We start from the raw sequence: 23137 nt of genomic DNA, 5'->3' as shown, positions 1-23137 counted from the left end.
GACCGCGCCCTCCTTTCCCTTCCCAGGGAACCCCACTAGCGGCGGGTGTGTAGGTGAGCGGCAGAAGCAGGTGCCGGAAGGCAGGCCCTGCCCGTGCTTCAATTTGCCACATTGCCACTGTCTTTACTGACGCCATGTGGCCAAGGGACAATTCAGGACCGGTAAGGCCGGGTCAGCAGACAGAAAGCCGTCCGACCCCTACGCGGACCCGGTGCCGGGCAGCCCCCGCCTTCCACCAGCTTCTCTTCCTGATGATCGCCCGCCCGAGCCAGACCCCTCGCGGGTCCCTCCGCTCCCTCACCAGCACTGGGGCAGCAGAGGCCCCATTGACGCCTTGAGGCCGTTGTTGGCCGGTAAGACCACCGGCCCGCACAGCCTGCCGGAGTGGTGTTCCACGCCCACCCGGCCCTGCGGACTCTTCTGACCTCCGTGTACCTGCTCCTGGCAGGACTAGTCCCCGACTTCTCGCCTGCCAGGCGCATCAAGCCATTTACCGTGGGTCTCTCGTAACGCACATGAGTGTTTGCGAAAGGAAACGACGTGCTAGGGACGCTTCCTGTGCTCCTTCGGCTGAGGTTTAGCCCGGCGTGGCGAGTCAAGAGCACCCGCTCGCGCCGAAGGCTTGGGTCTGTCAAGCCTGCCCGGCTGTGTTGAGACGGGTTGCGGTACAATTGGCATGGAAATCCCGGGGCCGTCAGCCCTGCCCCAGTGCCCGTGACCAGGATGTGCCTTTCCTGGGGACCCAGCCCTGGTTGCCCCAACACGGATACTCTGTGATGAGAAACAGGGACGTTTAATCATTGCCTCTAATAGCCCTACGGTTCCGCCCGGCGGTGATGCCCTCTATATACAAAGCCACGCGCCCTCCCCGGCCCCGGTCCCAGCCTCTGATGGCAGTGCAGGGACTCAAGGCAGCAGTGAGCCTGCTCCGTGGGGTCAGGCTGGGGCAGTCCAGCTGAGTCCTGACTCCACCTCGAGGCTAGGGCCAGTCTGGCGATGGCCGGTGGCCGTCAGTGCTGTGTCAGGCACTCGGAAGCATTTTCCAGAGTCAGGTTGGCCAGGTGTGGGGGCTCAAGACATGTGAAACTCGGTGACATCAGACTGTTGGGGGAGACATGGGTGCCCTCAGATCTTCTCTCTCTGCTCCGCCTCCCCCCCTCCCCCAAACCAAGGTCTTTGCTACGGGCCTGGGGCATGTGACAGGGCTGCAGACAACCCTCAAAGCTCAACTTGGAGGTCTTGTGGCCTGTACCCATCCCCTAAACAGCATCGGGGCCGAGCCCAACTCTCTTGCAAGGGGCTGCAAAAAGGGGGTGGGAGGCTGTGGCGAGCTGGCCATTGGGTTTTGATCTCTGGCTTAGGCTCAACCCTGCCTACAGAGCCCACCCAGGTCTTCAGAGCCTCCCTCCTCTGCGCCACTCACAAAGCTGGAGTGGTTCTGTGCATCCAGGAGAGGGGAGGAAGATCCGATGTTTATTCGAAGTGGTCACTTGGGTGTGGTTGCAGGGGTGACATCCAGCTTGTCCCAGGTGCAGAGAGAGCCCTGCCGGCTGTGTCTCCCTAGCCAGCCCCTCCCCGTCCATCCCTGACTTAGAGGCCCCCGTGCCACCCCTTTCCTGACTCCCTCGTGCTCCCCTCCAGAAGGCCAGGCCAGGGTTTTGGAGAGAACAGACGGGGCGGGGGCCTTACCTTGTGTGGTCATCCTGTCTGAAAGACATGACAGGGTCCCAGTTAGACCCAAGCTTTAGGGCTGTGCTGTGCCTGTGGCCCCCAAGTCCCTCCACTGGGGCACATCCATCATGGGCCGCCCCCGCCCCCCCCCCCCCCCCCCCAGCTCTGACCACAGTCCTACCAGCTGCTTAGGGCAGGGGTAGGACCAGACTCTATGGAAACCTTTAACTTGGGTGTTGCGCCCCCTGGTGCCAGCTGAGCGCAGAGGAAGGGCGGGCTGGGGTCCTGAGCACTGGAGCAGGTGCCGCCTCCCGTGGCCGCCCTCCGCGTACTCACCCACAAGGGCACATAAGCACACCGCCTCTGATAAGTCATGCTGGGTTTGGGGACAGGGGACTTACTTGTGCCACTTATTTCTACAACGACAGCAGGATTGGAATCAGAACGTCAGGGGTGGAGGAGAAGGTCCCCTCCCTGAGCCCAGGGGCCCCAACTCACATGTACCGGAGGAGGCCCTGCACAGCTGTTTCCCACTGTGCCGATGACCTGTGGGGACACGGGGCGTGGAGACGGGGCGCCCCAAATCCAGAACTCAGGGCCTGCCGAGGGGCTACCACCCCACCCGACCCCGGTGGAGACAGGCCAGGGAGGAACAGGGAGGGTCCCAGGAGAGCCTCAGACCCACGGGCACAGGGCCCTTGCTGGTCACCACCCGAGCCTGAGCCCTACTCGCAGTTGTAGCCAAAGCAGACGACGTGCGAGTCCGTGCAGTTGGTACAGGAAATGGTCTCGTACTGGAAGATGCCTGCAACACAGGAGAGGCGGCCGCAGGCTCCCCCCGCCTCGGCCTCCAGGGCTGCCGCCACCGCTGTGCCCCACGGACCGGGCAGGGGCTCACTCACCACAGTGACGCTGACAGTCGATGCGGCCTGTGTGGGGACGAGGGCACTGACGGCACTTGTCCCCCGCCCCCACCTACCCTTTTTATTATTTTTAGTTTTTTTTTTTAGTGTTTTTGAGAGAGAGAGCACGAGTAGGGGAGGGACAGAGAGAGACGGAGACACAGAACCCGAAGCAGGCTCCAGGCTCCGAGCTGTCAGCACAGAGCCCGACGCAGGGCTTGAACTCACGAACTGTGAGATCATGGTCTGAGCCGAAGTCGACACCTAACCGACTGAGCCCCCCCCAAGCGACCCCCGACCCAGCCTTCTTGCCCTGCCAGAGGCTCACCTAGGGTTAGGCTGGCTCTCAGCCTGGGAGGAGGGTAGCAGCCCTACTCAGCCGCTTCTCCAGGGACAGGCTGGGGGAGGGCTGGAGTTTATCCAGGCCGCCTGCTGGTGCCCACGGGAAGGAAGGGCCCCTGCCTCAGGGAGCTGCCCTTCCTTCTCTCTGTTGGGAGCCGGCTGCACTGAGCCAGAAGCCCCAGTCCTGTCACGCCAGCCTCTGCCACTCCCTGGCCAGGGCCCCTGGCTCCGGAGGGACTTCTGAAATACCCCCGCGGCGCTCCCCAAGCCCTTCCTTTGCTCACTTTCGATGATTGCATTCTGGATGAGGTGCACCTGCTCCCGAAAGATGGCTCGCAGCTCGTTGGGGAAGTACCCTGTGGGGGTAGGCAGGAGGGAGGTCAGGCTCCGGCGCTGGGCGGAGGGGAGCTGTCTCGGTGTCCCACGCGCGCGCGGCGCCCGCCCCCTTACCGGGGAAATACATCTTCCCCTGGTACAGCTGATCCATCTTCTGGTACACGGCGTTCGCCACTTGGTTCAGCTTCTCCCGGGCTGGAGGCCGGAGAGGGAGGCCGGTGAGCTGCGCGGGCCGGGGTCAGGCCGGGGTCTGGCGGGAGTCTGGCCGGGCCGGGGGGGGGGGGGGGGGGGGGGGGCGCGCCCGGGCGGGGCCCCGCACTCACTGATCTCCGCGGGGATGGCCAGATGCAGCTCCTTCATCGTGTCCTGGCTCCAGTCGCTGAGCAGCGAGCCCGACACGGGGATGTCGCCCACCCACCAGGACTTGAGATTCACGTGATGGCGGTAGAAGGAGAACTTCTCCGAGAAGTTGCCGTGACAGTGCAGGCAGCCGCGGGCCAGCGCCGCGGTCAGGCCGAGGCACAGCAGCAGAGCCATGGCCCGCCCCGCCCGCCGCCCGCCAACCAACCAACGGCGCCTCCCGCGCCACGCCCCCAGCGCCGGCCTCGCCCGCGCAACGGACAACGGGCTGCACCGGCCCCGCCTCCGGCCCCGCCCCCACGCCGCGCCCCTTGCCTGCGCGCACGGCACGCGCACGCGCACGCTCTTCCTTCTGGGCTGGCCCTGTCTCGCGGACCCGCTCGCGCTCCTGGCACTGCGCCAGCTCCGCCGGTCGGCCTTGAGCCCCTGGCCCGGGCCAATGACGTCACCGCCCGTTTCCGGTTGCCCGGCAACAGAGAGCGCAGCGGCGGGGAGCATTCCCCTCCCCCCGCTCTAGGCCTCGGCCCCTTCGGCTCCGCTTCCGGGGAGGCCTAGGCCGGTAGCGGAAGTGGACCTGGCTGGGCGGGGCGGCGGGGGCGGGCCGCGGGCGCTGTTCCTCCTGGGCGGCGGAGGGGACCGGACGGAAGACGCCGGACGCGGGGCAGGCGCGAGACCCGCTCGACCGGTGGGGGCGTGAGACCGCAGGTGGGTCCTCCGAGGGGCGGACGCGGGCGGCGGGGAGGCCGGGTCCCTGGGGAGCGGCGGACGCGGGCGGTGGGGAGGCCGGGTCCCTGGGGAGCGGCGGACGCGGGCGGCGGGGAGGCGGGGTCCCCGGGGAGCAGCGGATGGGAGAGGTACGATGGGCGTGAACTTTTGCATATCGCACACCCCGCGAGTCCACTTGCACTTTCTGGTTGTGGACTTGATTCTGGACACATGGTCCCGGCCAGCTGCTTCCTCATTCCTGCCTTCTTCCACCCCACACAAAGTTCGGGGGCTCCTATTGGCCCGGTTACAGGTTCAGCGGGGAGTGGTAACCAAGGTCCCAGGCCTGGCCAACATCGGGACAGGGCCCTGCAGTCTCCCCCAGGTCCTGACCCCCGTGCTTCCGAGTTGACTGCTCAACCCCTGCGCCTGCGTGTTTGGGGTCGCCTGGCGGGTGGTCTGTAATCTACAGATTACGCCCGCTCCCCCTGCCCCATTCGGGCGCCCGCCTCCTCCCCTCCCTGCTGGGGGCACCCACCTCAGACAACAGCCATGCATCACTCCAGTCTCCCCACACGTGGCTTCCTCTCTCATTCACCCCTCGGGCTCCCGGTGCCACAGCCGCTGGCCATGTGTGGCCAGTGTGCAGTTGGAACGCACCTCGTGCAACCTGGGGTGTGTCGCACGTGCCAAATACAAGTCTTGGAAACAAAGTATGTTTAACAGCAAAGAGCAAAATGGGTCTGTGACGTTTTCTGTGTCCGTCAGGTGTCGAGATGGTATTTGGCATTTGGGGGCTAAATGCCATACGGTATTAACGGCGACTTCACCTGCTTCCTTTCACTTTTTCGCTTTTCACTGAGGCTCCTGGAAAATTCGAAACTATGCCTGTGGCAGATGTCACATTTCTAGTGCTTTTTCTGACATTCTGTCCGCAGATGGGTATCCAACTCCTGTTCCCCAGGATTCGTTGTCCTCTGTGGCTTTAGGTGCTTCCTAAATAGAGTAAACTACTGGAAGATTTAACCAAATGCTTGGTGGATCGTAATCGAATCAACCTTACTCATAATTTTAAGTCGAGTTTATTTTTTTAGAGCAGCTTTAGGCTCACAACAAAACTGAGTGGAAGGTACAGGAAATTCCCATAGACTCCCTTTCCCCATAAACGCACCGGCGGCCCCATTATCGACATCCCCACCCAGCACCGAACGTGACGAACCACGGTCCACAGCGGACACGAGGTCGCTCCCGGTGCGGCACACCCCGTGGGTTCGGACGAATGTCACGGACACCTGCCCACCACCACGGTGTCGTCCGGAGTAGACCCGCGGCCCCGAAACTCCTGTGCTCCTCCCATTCACCCTCCCCCACCCCGGCAGCCGTGCCTCCGCGGTCCTGCCTCGTCCAGAGCATCCCGGACTGGGAACCACCCCGTGTGTCGCCTCCTCAGCCTGCCTTCTGTCACCGAGTGCTGTGCGTCTGAGGCTCCCCCGTGTCTCTGTGCGGCTCGATGGCTTACTTTTTACTTGAACTTTCGTGAAGGACAGAGCGCCGTTACCAACTTTACCCCGCACACCGCCCAGCATGGTGTTCGAGTACCAGACGCCCTTAGTAACCTGACGGGTTGAATTCTAGGTGCGCCTCCCTCTGTCTCAGCAGAAGCAAAAGTGGTTATTTTAGTCCCTCAGGGGCTTCTCAGAGATGCCAGTGCAGTTCCTGAATCTTTTCTGAACAGTTTTAAGTCTCTTTGTTTCGTACGTACATATGCCCCAAAGCCAAGACAGCTCAGTGAAAAGTCAGCCTTTAATCATGTTTCCGGGCGCTGTTCTCCCTTCCCCAGCACTTCATAAAGTGGGGGTTTTACAAAAATTCCCCAGGCAGCCGGCTTAGAAGTTGGGCTTTTACTCTGGGAAGTTTTAGACACGCCCCAGCTGGAGGGCCCTGTTCCTGATTTCCTAGAATTTCGAGGTCCGGATTGCTTAAGCGAAAAAGGGGAATCCAACGTCAGAAGCCAGATTCTGGGAAGGAGACGGGCGTTTCTGTGTCTCCTGAGTTCAAAATAAGAACTGTGACTGGGTCACTCTGGGGGTGCGCGGGCGCTGTGGGGGCTGAGCACCGTTCGATGCTCGATGCCAGGAACACCCCAGTCGTGACGGCCACAGACGTCTCCAGACATGGCCCACTGTCCCTGGAGCCGGAGCGGCCCCAGGCGAGACCCTGGCACAGCTGGGAGCTAGGCACAGCACCCTGGAGAGAGCGCCACCTGTGAGTGGATGGGCCTGGCCTGCTGTGGACGCACTGTGTCCGTTTCAGACCAGGGTCTTCTCAGAGTCCAGTCCACATCCTGAGCATCCTGACGTTAAAAGGAAGCTTGGTCAGCCAGCTAGTGGAGTCTGCGTCGGGACGGGAGCGGAGCGGCTTCCCCTGCTGACCTGCGGGCCTCTGCTCAATGAAAGGGCCCCTTGAAACCTCAGGCGGAGGCCTAGAAGGAAGAGGCGTGGCTCCTGAGCAGACAGCCACCCCTGGTCTCTGTCACACTGTGCTTTCTGTCCCCAGGGGACACGGTTTCATCACAGTCCTTGTATATCTGCCTCTGTGGCGGGAGAGGCCCAGCGTCCGCGGCGGCCCCAGTGCACCCAGCACCCCCCAAGCGCAGGCAGTGGGCGCGGGAGTCCTGGGCTCAGATCCCCGGCCCGCCTCCTACTTGCCCTACGATCTGCCCCTCAAAGCTCCAGGAAGGGCCCTTCCTGCCTCTCCCAGCTCCTGGGGGTCACAGGCCATCCTGGGCGTCCCTCGGCTTGCCGACGCATCCACGGTCACATGGCCGACTTCTCCGAGTGTTTGTCCGGATTTCCCGGTTCTCGTAAAGATGTGTGTCCTTGGGTTTAGGGCCACCCTGTCCGGTATGACTTCATCTTGACATCTGCAAAGATTCCAGTTTCCCAACAAGGGCTCACTCACAGGTGCCAGTGGTTAGGGCTTGAACATCCGTTTGGGGGGGGACACGATTCCACCCATGATAGACGGATGGGGAGTGACTGCTGATGGGCAGTCTTTTGAGGTGATGAGAACGTTCTGGAATTAGTGGTGATGATTGCACTATTCTACGATCTTACTAAAAACCGTTGAATTGTGTACTATAAGTTACTTACGTGTGAACTATATCACAATTGGTTAAACCATAAAAGAACTACCGGGAGGGCGGGAGTATATAGAACCCCTCGATGGCACCCGGCCTGGAGTGATCTCTGCAAACCACTTCCTGCAGGACAAGTTGGGGAACTTGGCCCCGAAAACAAAGACATGAGGGCTGGATGCCAGCAAAGCCGCACACCCCGGGGGGGCGGGGGGCTGGGGCCACCTTTGTGTGAGTCCTGCAGGACGGCAGGTGGCCTTCCCACTCAGCCAGCGGTGGGGACACTGAGAAGACAGCGCCGGGGGGTGTGGCCTTTGACAGGACAGAGCCTGGGCTTCCAGCACCTTCCAGCCGAACCTCAGCCGCTGGGCCGGGAGCCGGGGTTTGCTGATCTGGAACATACGGGACCGACCTCTGAGGCTGGGGCTCGTTTGTCTGGAGCCCCAGCTCCAGGGCAGGGTCCCCTTAACGGCGGCATGTCAGGGCCAGGGCCAGGGCAGGGTGTGGGGGCACCGGAAGGAAGCGGCAGCCGCAGCTCTGGGCCTCTGCGAGGCGGGGGCGGGGGAGGGGATGCTTAGAGGGACTGTGTTGTGTTTGGTTTTCAGAATAAAAGGGGGGGTGAGGAGGGTGTGCGTAGGGGCGGGGGAGTTTGTCGGCTTACCTTCCTCAGTCTAGAAGTTTCTGAGCACCGCCACATCTCGTCTGTGGGAAGCACCAGGACAGCCCCCGGAGCCTTTAGCACCGAATCCCCTGCCCCACCCTCCCCTGCGCCAACCGCGGAGGTGTTCCGGGAAGAGCTGGTAATGGGACCAGGGGCGGCGGTGGGGGGGCTTCCCCGGCACCCTGGGCTCCTGCCGCCCCTCAAGGCAAAGGCACCTTCTGGGGGCCGCCGCCCCTCGGCCGGGGGTCGGGAGGGGGGTGCATGTGTTCCTGAGAGAAAGCTGTTTGCTTTTGAGGGGAATTCTACCATCCTGAGGGTAGAAGGGAAGTTTTTTAGGAAATCATTGCTTCCACTTAAAAAACCTTCCCACTTCCTGAGAAGAGACGAAAGCAGGCAGGAGCCCTGTAAGCCCCCCACTGCCCTGCCCCGCCCCACCTTCCAGAACCATCCCCGTGTGCGTCTGGTCCGTGGCACGAAGGCGTGCAGACAGACCACCGTCCTGCAGTACCCCTGAGGCCGCACTCCCATGTCACACGGCGTGCTTCTGTCCTGTGTCCCCAGGTGACAGGGTCTCAGCTTAAACTCCCAGAGCCATCCCCGGGAGGCCCCAGGTAAAAAGCGACAACAGGGCACTGGCGGGCTGTGTTTCTCTCGCCCCCCCGGGATTGCTGTCCGGGGCGTAGCTTAGCCGCGGTGAATAAGGAGCCGGGGAATCAGGCGACCCACAGGAGGGGCTGCGGTGGCCCCCGTCTGGCTGGACATAACCCCCACCCTGTCTCCTCAAGCGGAAGGGAGTCTGCAGGTTGAAGACAGACCTCGAACGAGGAAGTATTTAAGCCGCGTCGTCAGAGAAGCAGAAGGTGGCCCACAGGGGATTCCTGTCCCTTGACCTGTCCCCAGAGGGGCCTGAGAGCGGCCAGGTTTGCAGCGCGACCCCCCCGGGCAGGTGTGCAGGCCGCTTGGGCGTTACTGGGCGTAGGCGGGGAGCGGGTTCCGCACCGGCGTGTCCAGCACAGGCCCACCAGGGGCACACGGCTGGTCTGACAGAGGGTCGGGGTGGGTGTGGCTGCGCCCCGTCCTCTGAGGCACCACCTTCCCACCGCCCAGGCCCTCCCGCTGGAACCAGGGAGGGTCGGCTGCCCCAGCCACACCGGTTCTGTGCAGGCTTCACAGGGCCGCAGTGGGGACCGGCCCCGGCCCGGAGGGGGGCTGGCACTGGCTTTGGGTTAGGCCGGCAGAGGCCCGAATAATGGAGAGGGGGCCCGTCGTGGCGGCACGCGGCTGGGCAGAAAGGGTGGTGGCTTCACCCACAGCCCAGGGGGCCAGCTCTGGCCCCTCCCCCTACCCGCCGCCAGGATGGAAACTCCGACCTAAGTAATCGTTGACCAGGCAGTACGGAGACATGGTCTTCTAATCCAGGGTCTCGCCCGAGGTGACTCGGCCCCCAGGGGACCCTCGTCACGACGGGGGGCGGGGATGCCACCCCACAGTGCCCCAGGGAGACCCGGTCGGCCCGCTGTCGGTGCTGCACTGCTTGGGGGTGACCGTAAAGCCGAATCCACCAAGGCGGCCGGGAGCGTCGATGGTGCCAGAGCCCCCGGGCCACCCTGGGGAGGGAAGCGGATGCGCTTCTCTCCGTTGTCGCCCCGTGTCCTTGTCAGAGCACAGGCGCCTCGAGCCACTGGCCGGGGGTCATCACGGGACCTCCCTCCTTCCAGTCGTCCCAGCACCGTCTACTCTCTGTGCCTCTCGGTGGCTGCTCCAGGGCCCCGTGAGCGGAGGTTACAAGCCACGCCGGCCTCGGTGCGAGCGAACAGGGACGCTTCAGCCGTTTAGGGCCCCGGACAGAGGCCTGCCCGTGCCCCCCCCTTTCTCAGATAACATCCGCGTGCCTTACGCCCACTCATCAACAGCGCACAGCCCTGTGTCTTCAGTTCACAAGGCTGTGCAGGCACCTCCTCTGGTTCCAGAACATTCCATCACCCCATAGGAAACCCGGTCCCCATCAGCCGTCACCCCCACTCTTCCCCCAGCCCCCACGAGCCCCCTTCCTGTCCCTGGATGGGCCTGTTCTGGATGTTTCACACCCGCGGACTCACACTCCGTGTGGCCTCTCGTGTCCGGTTCCCTCCCTGAGCATCGTGTGTTCGGGGTCCGTCCGCAGGGCGGCGGGGTGGGCGCCTCGCTCCTGCTCACAGCCAAGGACGTGCACGTGCGCGGCAGACCCAGCTGGTTCATGTGGTCACCCGTTGATGGACGTTTGGGTTGTTTCCACTTTTTGGTGAACGTTCTGAATTGCGCTGCCGCGAACACGCGTGTATGTTTCGTGTGCGCGCGTGTTGTCGCCTGTCTTGCCCGTGGATCTGAGAGGCATCGCTAGGCCCCGGGGCAGCCCCGTGCTGGGCTGTTGTCCCCGGTGGTCGCTGCCTTCTACGCGCACACTGGCCAGGCCCAAGGGTTCCGGTCTGCCCGTCCTCGCTGGCGCTGGTGACGGGCTTTGTGGTGACGGCTGTTGTTGTGGGAGCACTGGTTTCTCCGTCCCTCTGACCCCGCTGTCTCCGGTCAGCTCTTGCGACCCTGATGCTCACCTTCTGTGTTTTGCGCGGTTCCTGCGCCTTGAGCGCGGCTCACCTGGGCCCAGAGGAGTGGTGGGGCTTTGCCTGTCCACGCAGAGGGTGGGAGGCCTTGCCAGCCACACCGCAGCCAGGAAGGGCCCGGGCCCACGGGTAGCCAGGCTGGGCTGCCGCGGTGTCGTCAGCAGCGAGTCGCTGTGCCCAGGCTCGTTATGAAACTCCACAGGGCCTGTTAGCTGGTGGCTCCTGAGTCTCCTGGGGCCCCTGCAGCAAGTGACCACAGATTCCGTGGCCTGGAGCCACACACCTCTGTCATCTCACAGTTCTGGAGGTCGTGAGTTCAAAGTGGGGTGGGCAGGGCTGGGCTGGAAAGTTCTAACACCCAGGCGTGGGCAGGGCTGCCCCCCCCTCCCGGGCCCCAGGGAGCCCCCTTCCCCCCCTTCTCTGGCTTCCAGAGGCCCCGCATCCTGGGCCCGTGGCCCCTCCTCATCCTCCCGGCCAGCAGCACGGGGTCTGCCCATCTCTCTGCCTCCCTCTCGTGAGGACCTCGCCAGGACGCTGGGCCCCTGGGGCACCCAGGGTCACCCCCGCCTCAGGGGCCTTGACAGGGTCCTCTCTGCCACGTGAAGTGACAGGTTCCCGGTCACAGAACCAGGACGGGGACACTTTTGGAGGCCCTTATCCTTCCCACCGTCTCCTGCCCACTCACCAGGGCAGGGAGCCTGCTTCACGCTCTTGCACATCAGGTGCTGCCTCAGCCCCGGGAGCAGGCCCTGGGGACACACCGAGGACAAGGCCGACGCTGGCCGGGTTGGGCAGCTGTGAGCAGGCGGGAGGGTGGCAGTGGGGTCCCTCCATCTCTGCTGCCACCTCCCATTTGGCCCCCGGTGGCCGCAGAAGGACCAGCTCTCGAGGCTATGCTTGGGTGCTGGCGCCCTTCAGCTGCGAGCAATCTCTCTTTAAGTCTCGTGGCCGAGAGTCCACACGGCCCAAACCGCTCAGTTGGGGCTCCCAGCTCGGCCACAGCGGGCACAGAGTCGGCCCAGTTCTGGCGAGGCAGGTGCTCAGGCCGCACGTGGCCCCAGAAATGCAGTCGCCGGCTCCGGGGGCGCCTTGTCAGGGCCCAGGGTCCCGGGAGGCCCCTTCTTCCCACATCCCGGCAACAGAGGGCCACAGGCCGTGGTGGAGCCATGACAGCTCTAAGTGTTTGCTGGGAGCCCAGGTGCCCCCATTGCCAGCCCCCCATTGCCAGCCCGCCGTCTGGGTCACCCTCCCTGCATCCCGGGCCGCTGTGTGCACTCATCCGGGTTCTCCAGGAGTCTGGGGACCTCTGCACCCGGACAGGTAGTGCCCGTGGTGCACGTTCTCTGTGGGGGCCGCCGTGGGGGCTGGGGGGTGAGTGGGGTCCCTGCAGAAGGGGGCTTGATGAGGGAAGCAGAGGCCAGAGCCATGTGGGCTGATGGCCGAAGATGTGACGCCCCGGAAGCCGGGAAAGGCGAGGACTCCCAGGAGGGCCGTTTCGGACCTGCAGCCTCTAGAACTTTCTGATACCACGGTTGGGCTGTTAGGAGCCCTGAGTCTGTGGTACTTTCCTAGAGCTACGTGCTGGATCTTGAGGGGTGGAGTCAGAGGAACGAGCCTCCCCCCCCCCCCCCCCCAGTTTAAGTAAAGGAGAAGCTGGCGGGGGTGGGCATTTGCAGTGAAGTCCTAAACGGTTACTTGTAGGCAGCAAATGGAGGAGGGATACGCGGGGCCGCAGGGCGGGGCCGCAGGGCGGGGCCGCAGGGCGGGGCCGCAGGGCGGGGCCGCAGGGCGGGGCCGCAGGGCGGGGCCGCAGGGCGGGGCCGCAGGGCGGGGCCGCAGGGCGGGGCCGCAGGGCGGGGCCGCAGGGCGGGGCCGCAGGGCGGGGCCGCAGGGCGGGGCCGCAGGGCGGGGCCGCAGGGCGGGGCCGCAGGGCGGGGCCGCAGGGCGGGGCCGCAGGGCGGGGCCGCAGGGCGGGGCCTGGCACTTCCGCCTCTCCCCGGGCTTCCCCTTTTGCGCCTTCTGTCTGGTGACTCCCAGGACCCCGGCCCCGCCTGCCACTCTGGCACCCGGCCTCCCCCATCGCAGCCCGGCCTTCGCTCCCGGGACAGTGTGGGGTGATGGGCAGTGCCAGGCACAGCATGGTGACTGTGTCCCGCATGAGCACCCGGCCTCACGTGCTCCATTGCGCTCTGTCCCACTCCCTGACGGGGGGCGTGTACTGTCCCAGGTAACAGGACACGGAGCACAGAGAGAGGCTGGAAGAGTAGGGGGAGTAGGGCCCTCACCGCCCTGGGCAGGGCCGCGTCCCCAGAAGCCAGTGGGCACCCATCCTGGTCCCAGCTTGGACAGACAGGACCCAGACGGGCTCGCCCGGGCCTCTTAGGCAGGCCCTGTGGGGCAGCGTGTCCCCCCAGAATTCCCGTCCGTCCATCGGGAGCGCGGTTTCTGCGCATGCCCTCAGGGTGGTGAGGTCTGCTCCCCGCTCTCTCCTGGCCCTGGCGGTGCTGGCCAATCCTTGGTGCCCCCCCTTGACCTCCATCCTCATGCAGCCTTCTCCCGTGTGTCCGCGTGTCCTTCTGCGAGGACAGCCGTTATCGGACTAGGGACACCTGGATAACCAGGAGGAGCGCGTCCCGAGATGCTCAATCACCTCCGCAAAGCACCTTTTTCCAAATAAGGTCCGTTTGCAGGTCCCAGGGATGGAGACCTCCCTTCGCCCTTGGCCACCACTGACCTGCTGCGGTCGCCGTTGGCCGCTGCGCGGCTTTGCACACGACCCCTCCCGCTGTACAGCGGGACTCCGCCAGCCCTGGCTCGTTGGGGGCTTTGCCTCAGCGCCTTCTGCTGAGGTGGCGGACCATTGTGTCCACCGGCGCCCTCTCCGTGAAACTGAAAACCACGAGTCTTGGGGGCCTCCCGATCCAGCCCCTTGTGCTTCCGAAAGAGGGTTTCCAGAAACAGGTGACCCTTCTCCCCTTTCTGTGTTCCAGATCTCGGGCGAGGCCGGGGACGCCGCGAATCTCCAGTCCCCCGTCCCCGCGGCTGACAGCAGCGCCCTGCCCGGGGCCACTGTGCAGAGGCCTCGCCGGGGAGCACGGGCCGGGCACGGGGCCACCATGTCCAACCCCTTCCTGAAGCAAGTTTTCAACAAGGACAAGACTTTCCGGCCCAAGCGCAAGTTCGAGCCGGGCACCCAGCGGTTCGAGCTGCACAAGAAGGCCCAGGCGTCGCTGAACGCGGGGCTCGACCTGAAGCTGGCCGTGCAGCTGCCCCCCGGCGAGGAGCTCAGCGACTGGGTGGCCGTGCACGTGGTGGACTTCTTCAACCGCGTCAACCTCATCTACGGCACCATCGGCGACGAGTGCACGGAGCAGTCCTGCCCGGTCATGTCCGGCGGCCCCAAGTACGAGTACCGCTGGCAAGACGAGCACCAGTTCCGCAAGCCCACGGCGCTGTCGGCCCCCCGCTACATGGACCTGCTCATGGACTGGATCGAGGTGCAGATCAACAACGAGGAGCTCTTTCCCACCCACGTTGGTGAGTCGGGGCAGCCGGGCCGGGCGGGTAGGATTCGCGTTCGTACGGTCGGCCCGTCTGAAGCGGGCACTTCAGGGGCGTTTCGTAGTATGTTCGCAGATTTATGCAAGTGCCACAACTGGTTCTGGAACATTCCACCACCCTGAAAGGAGCCCCCTCCCCCAGTACCCCCTCCCCCAGCACCCCTGAGCCCCCTTCCTGTCCGTGGATGAGCCTGTTCTGGACGTTTCACACGCGTGGCCTCTCGTGTCTGGTTCCCACCCTGAGCGTCGTGTTCAGGGTCCGTCCGCGGGGCAGCGGGGGTGGGCGCCTCGCTCCTGCTCACGGCCGAGGGATGTGCACGTGCGCGGGGGACACGGTCGTCTGTGGACGTGCGCGTGCGCGGTGGGCACTTTCCTCTGTGGACGTTTGCGTGCGCGGTGGGCACATTGTTCTTTAAGTTAAGGACCCTGAGATGGGAGATGACTCTGGATCGCCCTGCTGCGGCCTGAGTGTCGTCACAAGGGCCCTTGTGAGAAGGAGGCAGAGTGAGATCCGACTTGAGAGAGAAGGTGGCGTGGCAGCCAGGAAGGGGGAAGGGGGAAGGGGTCGTGGGCTTCCAGAGGCAGCAAGGACGCGGACTGACCCCGGAGCCTCCGGAGGGAACAGTGCCTCCAGCACCTTGACCAATATCAGGCCAGCAACAGACTCGGAACTTGTGGCTTCCGGCATTTAAGCCGCCAGGCCGGTGATAGTTTGTTACAGTGGCACCGGGAGACTCCCTGGGACACGGCTTCGACTGTCCCCACCAGCGTTGACACGGCATCCCCGAGCAGCAGCAGGGCAGACAGGTCTCAGGCCCGGCCCCCGGGGCCCCCTCCGCGTGTGCACTCCCTCCGTCACTGTGGCCGCCAGCCCTGCTGGGACCCCAACAGGTCCCACCCGCTCCTTGGGGGGGGGGGGCGGCACCCTAGAGCTTGAGGCCCCAAGCCTGCCCCTCGCCCACGGAAGGTGACTCCTAAGCTTACCGAACAGGACACCGACGAGAGGCAGAGAAAAGTAACTTGGCAGGTGCCTCGCAGCCGTCCAGTGGGACCCTGAGGCCTCACGCAGGCCCTTGTGCTTCAGGCTCTCAGGGCCCCAGGCCCATCCCACACGGTCACATCGGGTGGGGGGTCCGGCCTGGCCAGCGTCACCCTGAGGCTTGCAGGGCCCTGGCCAGGCAGGCAGAGGAAACGCTTCACGCAGAGTGGTGTCCCGTGTGCCGGGCGCCCCCTGGGGCTGGGTTTGTGGCTTCGCAAGGGAAGGACGGGGTTCACGCTTCATCCTGGCTCCCGTGTGGGTTCCGTTCACGCTTGTGCGTCCGCTTGGGTCTCGAGCCACCAGCCTGTGCTCTTAATGTCAGACCAGGGGTTGCGCACTTTTCCTCGTGGGGACCAGTTGGTAAATCTCTCCGGCTTGGCCGGCCACACGGTATGTGTCTTGACGGCTCACGTCTGTGTCATAGACCGAAAGCTGCTGTGGGCGGTTCATAAACAAACGGGTGCACCTGTGTCCCGGTGTCACTTTATTTGTAAGAACAGACAGGGCCGGGTTTGCACCCCACGGGAGAGTCCTCAGGAGCGTGTGCGGCTTAGTCCTGGGAGATTCTGTGTCAGGCCCATCCAGACCAGCCTGCTTTAAACTGCCCCCCTTCACCCAGGAGCACCCTTGGCGGCTCCCATCCTAGGACAGAGGCGCAGCGGGGGCCGGGGCGGCCTCACACCCTGGCCCCGTGTGGGTTCGGTGCCGAGCCAGGCTCCCCGGGGCTCCGTTTGTCCGCTTGCTGTGGGCCTGATGTTCCTTCTGAGCTTAAAGCCTCTTTCCACTACGAGGGGCCCCAGCGCGTGGGGACTGCCAGCCCTTGAGGTGACCGTCCCACCGCATGGCTTCCAGGGGCTTTCAAGGAAAGCATCTGCTCCGCAGGGACCCACAGACCGTTCGGTTTCACGTCCAGAGTCGAGGGACGGGGAACGTGCACAGGCCTCAGTGAGCCTGAGCAAAGCCTCCACAGAGTCGGCCGGGAATGGCCCGTTCACCACGCTCGGACGCTTGCCCGTGACCGAGGGCCGGCACCATCGTTCCCCTGCCCCTAGAGGCCACCTGGGCCCAGATACAGGGGAGGAAGCAGGGCGGCACCCGGGACACGCAGGGTCAGGCTGCACCGGTCACAGTCCGCTCGTAGAGAGCCTTGTCCCTCCCACTTGTCTCCAGATAGAGGGCAGCCCCGTGGGCCCTGCCGCGTGGGGCGCTGGCTGGCCGTCCCGCTCTCGCTGCGGCGCCGTCCTGAGAGCTTTCCCGCACCCGCATCCCGCACGCGCCAGTGTGTCCACCTGGGGGACGTGCGCCCGGCACACGGGGGCTTCCCGCAGGGCGCGGCGTCTCTGTGCGTCCTCTCCCTGGGCTGCTAGCCCCTCACGTCGGGGACGGGGGCCCCTCGCTCTTTCCGGTCCCGGGCACGCACCTGCCCGGGCTGGCTGCACCCCGTCCGTGCCGCGGGACGGAGGGACGTGAACGGATGGGGGTGGAAGGGGCACGCGGGGGCGCCTGACGCGACCCACCGTGGCCCAAGGAAGCGTCGGTGCCGGCCAACGAGAGGACGTGGTAAAGACGAACCGGGGGTGGGGGCAGGAGGACCGGGAGCCCATCAGGGAGTCCGCTAAGGACCAGAAGCCTCACCGGAAACCCGCCCGCCGCTGGCGCCCACGGGCCGGAACCCAAGCGGGGTCCGGAAGGGGAGGTGGGCGCCCCGCCCCGCTGAGCCTCTCGCCCCGCCCACAGGCACGCCGTTCCCCAAGAACTTCCTGCAGGTGGTGAGGAAGATCCTGTCGCGACTGTTCCGCGTGTTCGTGCACGTCTACATCCACCACTTCGACCGCATCGCGCAGATGGGCTCCGAGGCGCACGTCAACACCTGCTACAAGCACTTTTACTACTTCGTCAAGGAGTTCGGCCTCATCGACACCAAGGAGCTCGAGCCGCTGGTGAGCGGGCCGGGACCGGCGGGCGGGGGGACGTCGGGGTCCCGGGCTGGTCCGCAGGGCCCAGACGCCCGGCTTGGCGGCGGCGCCCGCGGCTCCACAGCCCGAAGTCAGCGGAGGGGGGTTCTTTGGGCCCGGGCCCAAATTTGTGAGGCAGTGACACTCGAGTGGAGTGGGCCGTTCGGGTTCCTGGCAGGCACACGGGACCACCATCCCCCCCCCAACCCCCCACCCCGGGCTTACTTTTGGTTCTGGCTGCTCCGTGCCCCCCGCTGGCGGGCATGGCGGGGATGCGGCTGCCATGCCCTCGGGGACCCTGGGGAGGTCACCCTGCAAACACCAGCGGCCCGATGGCCGGCCCGGACATCCCAGTCTCCCCCACCCTTGTCCTCACTGCCTGGCTGGAGACCAAGCAATGATTTCTCTCTTTCTTTCTTTCTTTCTTTCTTTTTTTTTAATGTTCATTCGTTTTGAGTTAGAGGCAGAGCGGGAGTGGGGGAGGGGCAGAGAGAGAGGGAGACACAGAATCCGAAGCAGGCTCCAGGCTCTGAGCCGTCAGCACAGAGCCCGATGCGGGGCTCGAACTCACGAATCAAGAGATCATGACCTGAGCTGAAGTCAGACGGTTAAAGGAGGCTGTTTGTTTGTTTGCTTGTTCATTTTAATGTTTACATATTTATTTTGAGAGAGAGAGGAAGTGGGGGAGGGGCAGAGAGAGGATCCCAAGTAGGCTCTGCACGGTCAGCGCAGAGCCCAGTGTGGGGCTCGATTTCACGACCACGAGACGCTCACGACCTGAGCTGAAATCAAGAGTCGGATGCTCAACCGAGTGAACCACCCAGGTGCCCCGATTTTTTTTTTTGCCTTCGTGCCTCGATACCCTCATCATTTCTCCCGTATCGATGCTTCCAGTTCTTTCTGGGGCCAGCGAGACTTCCCCAGGCTGTGTGTAAAGGACGTGGGCTGGTGCTGATCTGCCCGCTACTCCTGCACACCGAGGCTCCCGGGGTCTTGCCGTCGTGCAGAACGTGGCAAGATGTCTTCGTGCCTTAGCATTTACGCGTTGCTGCAGCCGCTCGCCCTCGACAACACTGCCTTTTTGGCCCTTCACAGAATGGCTTGGGCCCCCCCCCACCCGGTTATCTGTTCCGTTGTTCGTACGGTTTGGCGTAAAATGAAGCCTGCGGGTCCCTTGAGACCGGATCTGCTTTTCTGGGGTGTGGTTTCTGTCCTCCTCGTCTCGATACCTGACGTTCCGCTCGTTCTTAACAGAAAGAAATGACTGCACGGATGTGCCACTGAGCGCCGCTCGGCCCTGCGGCCACCGAGGCAGTGCCCAGGGGACACCCTAGCCTGAGGGCCACGTCTCCGGAACATGGGCCCATGCTTTCTAGAAAGCCCAGCAAGTGATCGGAGCTCCATGCTGTCGTGGCTACGCTGAGCGCCAGGGTCGAGTCCTCCCCGATCCCAGATGCAGCAGCCGTGGGTCTGGCCACCTTGAGCCCGTCTCCTCGGCCGGCATTGAACTTGGACTCCATGGTTGTATGTGTTGGGCACCTGGGAAAACCCACTGTGTTTGTAAAGCACTTGCGTTTGCCCAGTGGGCCCGCACGGACCTGTGCCCTGCGGGCAGCCGGCGCCTGGGAGCCCCGTGTCTGCTTCACGACAGGTACGACAGGGACCCCACGGCCTGCCTCCCGGCCCCCCCGGGCCCCTTCGTGGATCATGAAAGATACGATTTTTCTTTTCCTATACGTGAGCCTGCCTCCCCCTTTAGAAAAATATCCCCTCTCCCGTGTGGACAACACAGGATGAGTCCCCTGGAACCGCTCTCCTGGGCGGGATCTTTGAGTCTTGCCAGATGGTAGCTGGAACTAGTCCTTCTGCAGAGCCTGCCAGCTTCACATCAAAACCCTCTGTTTGCGTGGCCCTGTGTGGCTGTGGGATCCGGATCCCACCACTGTCTCCCACGGACCCTGGGAGGGGTGGCCAGGGCCCCATCGGGGGCTGCACCGAAGCGACCGCGGGAAGCCCCATTCTGCCCCGAGTTCGTGCCTCTGCCTGCCCACACATGCTCCGTGGCCTCTCGCCGTGGCTGCCCTTCCAGTGTGGACCGTGCCGACTCAGTACCTCTGGGTGTCTGGGATGCTCGCAGACGTGAGGGGCACCGTCACCCGACACCGAACAAGTGCAATTAACAAGAGCTCGGGCCTCGGTCCTTCCGGAAGCCTCCGGGGCCCAGCTCAGGGGGGCGCCTGGCAAGACAGCCTCCCAGGACGAGGAAACTGTCCAGTCGAATGTCGCCCCTTCAAATGCAAGACCACAGCCAAACCGCAGAACCACTGTGCGCCCCAGGGTTCCCAGCTGCTCCCGCCGTGCGGCCAGGCCGGGGACGGTGGCAGGGACCCTCTGCATCCTCCCCGCCCACGGGTGTTCCCACCCGAGCATCAGAATAAATTGTGCCATTTTTGTACCCGCGGCTGCTGGTGGTCATTTCCATTTTCCTGGCGGTGTTGGGACACATCACGGCCATTATCCCCAGGGTGCCCTCATCCCCAAGGGGCGAGGGATCCCAGATGTCACGATGGCCGGTGGCCCGCCAGAGTGCCCCAGATAGGTAAACAGACGCCCAGGCTATGGGTGAAGTTAGGATTTCGTGGGGTGGGAGGATGGAAGTCCCCGGAAAGCAGGCTGAGAACCGTGGGGAAGGCACGTGCCCTGTCCCCCGTTTCTGTTTCGTCAGTTGTCGCCAGTGCTTAGGCACAATTTTAACTCTGCCTTTCGGCTGTGCGGGAGAAGGAGCCAGAAAATGTTGAACCCACTGCAGCGTGATAGGGCAGAACCAGCCAGGAGTTTTCTGGGCAGCCAGCTCTGAGCGGACACCTGAGTCATTCACCCCGACTGCTCTTTCTTCTGTGCAAGATGGGGTCCCTCTCAAATGCACGTGCCCGGTTCCGGGGCCCCCAGGCGTGGGTCTCTGGCAAGTGGGAGCAGACGAAGGGGCGGTGGGTAGGGCTGCGCAGGAACCAGGGCAGGGCTGGCTTCTCGCCCCTAGAGGGCGTGCTGTCTCCGTGGGAATTGAGCGGCTTCTCGGGAATCACGTTATCTGGAAACACCTTCTAAAGGAGCCATGGCCTCCTTACCCATCGACTTTGCAAATGCACCACAATTTCCAGAAACAGCTAAAAATTTGGGAGCTGCTATTGTCATTTGTAATCACCCCCAAAGATGTCCCCTTCCTGGTCCTGGGACCTGTCGCCTCATGGCACAGAGGGGACCTTGTCAAGGTCCCTGAGGCGGGATGACCCTGGGGTTCTGGGGGAACCGGCCCTGCCCACACCTGGGTGTAAGGACTTCTGAGCCCAGAACCGTCAGAGAACCATCGTGTGTGGCCTTAAGACCCCCCCCCCCTGCCTCGGGCTGCTGGGAACGCAGGAATCTGAGGCCAAACGGGGTGCGTGGTTCACGTCAAAACCCCAGAAGCTGTCCAGCCGGGAGAGGTAATGGGGGGCAGGCGTTGGCATGGAAATGTGGTCAGACGGGGAGGACGAGGGAGGGCACGGCGGGACTGCTCGGACAAGACCGCTGGCCGAGCCCCCTCCTGGCCAGCAGGGACTCCTAGGAGTGGCGGGAATCTACATCATTCCCGTGGAAACGACGCAGGAGGCAGCTCTGGTGTTCGTGAAGGAACGTTCTGGTAATTCGAGAACAGCTGGGCGAGGCCACCTCAGAAGATCAGGAGCCCCTGTCACTGGAAGTCGCCCCGGGGCGGGCTCTACCCCTCAGAACCCCCTCCTTAGTTGCACCAGCCCTCGCCGGAGCCTCCCCAGGCCCTGTTGCTTTGCAGCGATTCCTGAGGTGGAAGCAAAGTCAAGGTGGGAATGACTTGGATCCTTTCTTTGTCCTAAAAACCGACCGTGACGCACTGGACCGAGATGCTGGTTCTGGTCTTGACCACCAAGTGGAGAGGCAGGTGGGGGCCACGGAGCGGGGGCAGGCCCAGGGTGACGCAGGCGGACAGGCGGTGTGGACAAGCCCAGGCACGCACCGTGCAGGTGCCCCATCGGTTAACCGATGCCTCCTGGTTGTTGCCGTGACTTTGGCGACAGTAAATTCTCTAGTCAGATCTTTATAAATATCCCCGATTGTGGATACAGGTAAAATGCCAGGGTTGGTGTCTGTGTGTGTCAGAGGGCATTACCCTGGGGGACATTTTGATGAGTTGTGGAGTACCCTGCAGAAAGGGGGCACTAATTTACATCCCCATCTACACAGGTTCAGGGATCCCACTTCCTTACATCCTCCCCAAACTGGGTCATTACCTATTTGATAGGAAAACACCCTCACCGCACGTTGACCGTTTATATTGCCAATTTTATATCCTTTGTCCTTTTTTTCCCTGGAAAGTGGTCTTTTCTTATTGGTTTCTAAAAACTCTTTACATGTTGGGTGTAGAGACCCTTTAATAATACTTGCTTATAAAAGCTTTTTTGCATATAATTTGTCATATACGTTACACAAATTTCTCCTGGTTTCTTGTTTAACTTTGTTTATGATCATTTCCACATACTTTTTTTTTTTTCTTCTCTTTACCAGCTTTCACATTTTTGGTCATTCTTTTCCTCGACATTTTCTGCCCTTAGTGACAAGCTTACAAACTTGGGCTGGGGAGGCCTTTATGTAAATATTCACCTCTGTTTTCTCCTGGTTCTTCATGGTTTTCCTCTTTTTTTATTTTGTAGATGTTTATTTATTTATTATTTGTTCGGGGGGGTGGGGGGCGGGCAGAGAGAGACAGAGAGAGAATCCCAAGCAGGCTCCGAGCTGCTGGCACAGAGCCTGATCAGGGCTTGATCTCACAAACTGAACCGTGAATCATGAGCTAAGCCAAAATCAAAAGTCAGATGCTTAACTGACTGAGCCACCCTGGCTCCCTGTCTGTTTTGGGTTTTTTTTTTTTAATGTTTATTTATTTTGAGAGAGGGACAGCATGGAGGGGGAGAGAGAGAGAGAGGGAGAGAGAGAATCTCAAGCAGGCTCCGAGCTATAAGTGTAGAGCCTGAAGCAAGGCTCAAACTCAGGAACTGTGAGATCACGGCCTGAGCCAAAACCAAGAGTCAGATGCTTAACCAACTGAGCCACCCAGGTGCCCCTCTTCTTTTCTCAAATATTAAACGTTAGATAAACTTGAGAGTTTCATTTCCACGTATGGTGTGAGGTAAGGCTCTAGAGACATTTTTATTTTTTTTAATGTTTATTTTTGAGAGAGAGAACATGAGCAGGGAAGGGACAGACAAAGAGGGAGACAGAATCCAAAGCAGGCTCCAGGCTGTCAGCGCAGAGTCCGGCGCGGGGCTCGAACTCACGAACCATGAGATCACAACCTGAGCCGAAGTGGGACGCTTAATCCACTGAGCCACCCGGGCGTTCCGGAATTTTTATTTTTTAAATAACAAGGAACCCCTACTGCAGCACAGCATGGCCCTTCCGCACAGATCAGGAGTGCTATGTATTTACACGGGGCTCTTTCTGGGTCTTCTAGCAGCTTCCTCCAGCTCCAATTTTAATGTACCTTGTAAAGTTAGAGTAATGGTTGTATCTGCCAATATAAATTCCTCATTGTTGTTTTTTAATATCTTCTGGACTATTCTAAGTATAGATTGCCGATGGACTTTAAAATTCCTTTCAGTTCCAGAAAACTTGCTTCTGTGATTCTGGTGAAAATGGTTAATTTGCATAATAATGTGGTTCCAGGTTCATTCTGGAACAGAGGTCGATCCCTACGGTCCCGCGTATCTCTCCATTTACCCCGGCCACACGCGTCCCTCTGTCATTTCCAGCACTCAGCACCTCTGCACAGTGCATTTTCCTTTCTCTTTTCTTCATATGAT

General features: G+C 62.5%; 2 protein-coding genes across 10 annotated transcripts; one reads left to right on the top strand and one right to left on the bottom strand.

The window, feature by feature from the left end:
* Positions 1-777: 777 nt before the first annotated feature.
* On the bottom strand, positions 778-3856 carry IZUMO4 (IZUMO family member 4). 5 transcript variants are annotated; one of them, XM_042977632.1, is made up of 10 exons: positions 3575-3851; positions 3366-3446; positions 3200-3271; positions 2574-2600; positions 2401-2476; positions 2170-2217; positions 2073-2087; positions 1690-1707; positions 1424-1438; positions 778-1101 (listed from the first exon to the last, which is right to left on the bottom strand). In XM_042977632.1, exons 1-10 carry the CDS (start codon positions 3786-3788, stop codon positions 1011-1013), a joined length of 657 nt encoding a protein of 218 aa, XP_042833566.1. In that variant the 5' UTR covers positions 3789-3851; the 3' UTR covers positions 778-1010. The 5 variants fall into 5 exon arrangements, with proteins under 5 accessions (XP_042833566.1, XP_042833567.1, XP_042833568.1 ...); XM_042977633.1 differs by lacking the exon at positions 2073-2087 and having other exon boundaries at positions 3575-3854; XM_042977634.1 differs by lacking the exon at positions 2574-2600 and having other exon boundaries at positions 3575-3854.
* A 355-nt stretch (positions 3857-4211) lies between these two features.
* Positions 4212-19752, top strand: MOB3A (MOB kinase activator 3A). 5 transcript variants are annotated; one of them, XM_042977627.1, is made up of 5 exons: positions 8134-8252; positions 8899-9059; positions 13701-14247; positions 17047-17249; positions 18519-19752. In XM_042977627.1, exons 3-5 carry the CDS (start codon positions 13827-13829, stop codon positions 18546-18548), a joined length of 654 nt encoding a protein of 217 aa, XP_042833561.1. In that variant the 5' UTR covers positions 8134-8252; positions 8899-9059; positions 13701-13826; the 3' UTR covers positions 18549-19752. The 5 variants fall into 5 exon arrangements, with proteins under 5 accessions (XP_042833560.1, XP_042833561.1, XP_042833559.1 ...); XM_042977626.1 differs by lacking the exons at positions 8134-8252; positions 8899-9059 and adding an exon at positions 4212-4316; XM_042977625.1 differs by lacking the exon at positions 8899-9059 and having other exon boundaries at positions 8150-8252.
* The last annotated feature ends 3385 nt before the right edge of the window (positions 19753-23137 follow it).

Source organism: Panthera tigris, chromosome A2, assembly GCF_018350195.1.
Source record: "Panthera tigris isolate Pti1 chromosome A2, P.tigris_Pti1_mat1.1, whole genome shotgun sequence".
NCBI classification, from domain to species: Eukaryota; Metazoa; Chordata; class Mammalia; order Carnivora; family Felidae; genus Panthera; species Panthera tigris.
Note: the sequence above shows the minus strand (reverse complement) of the source record. Positions and strands in the feature narration are given on the sequence as shown.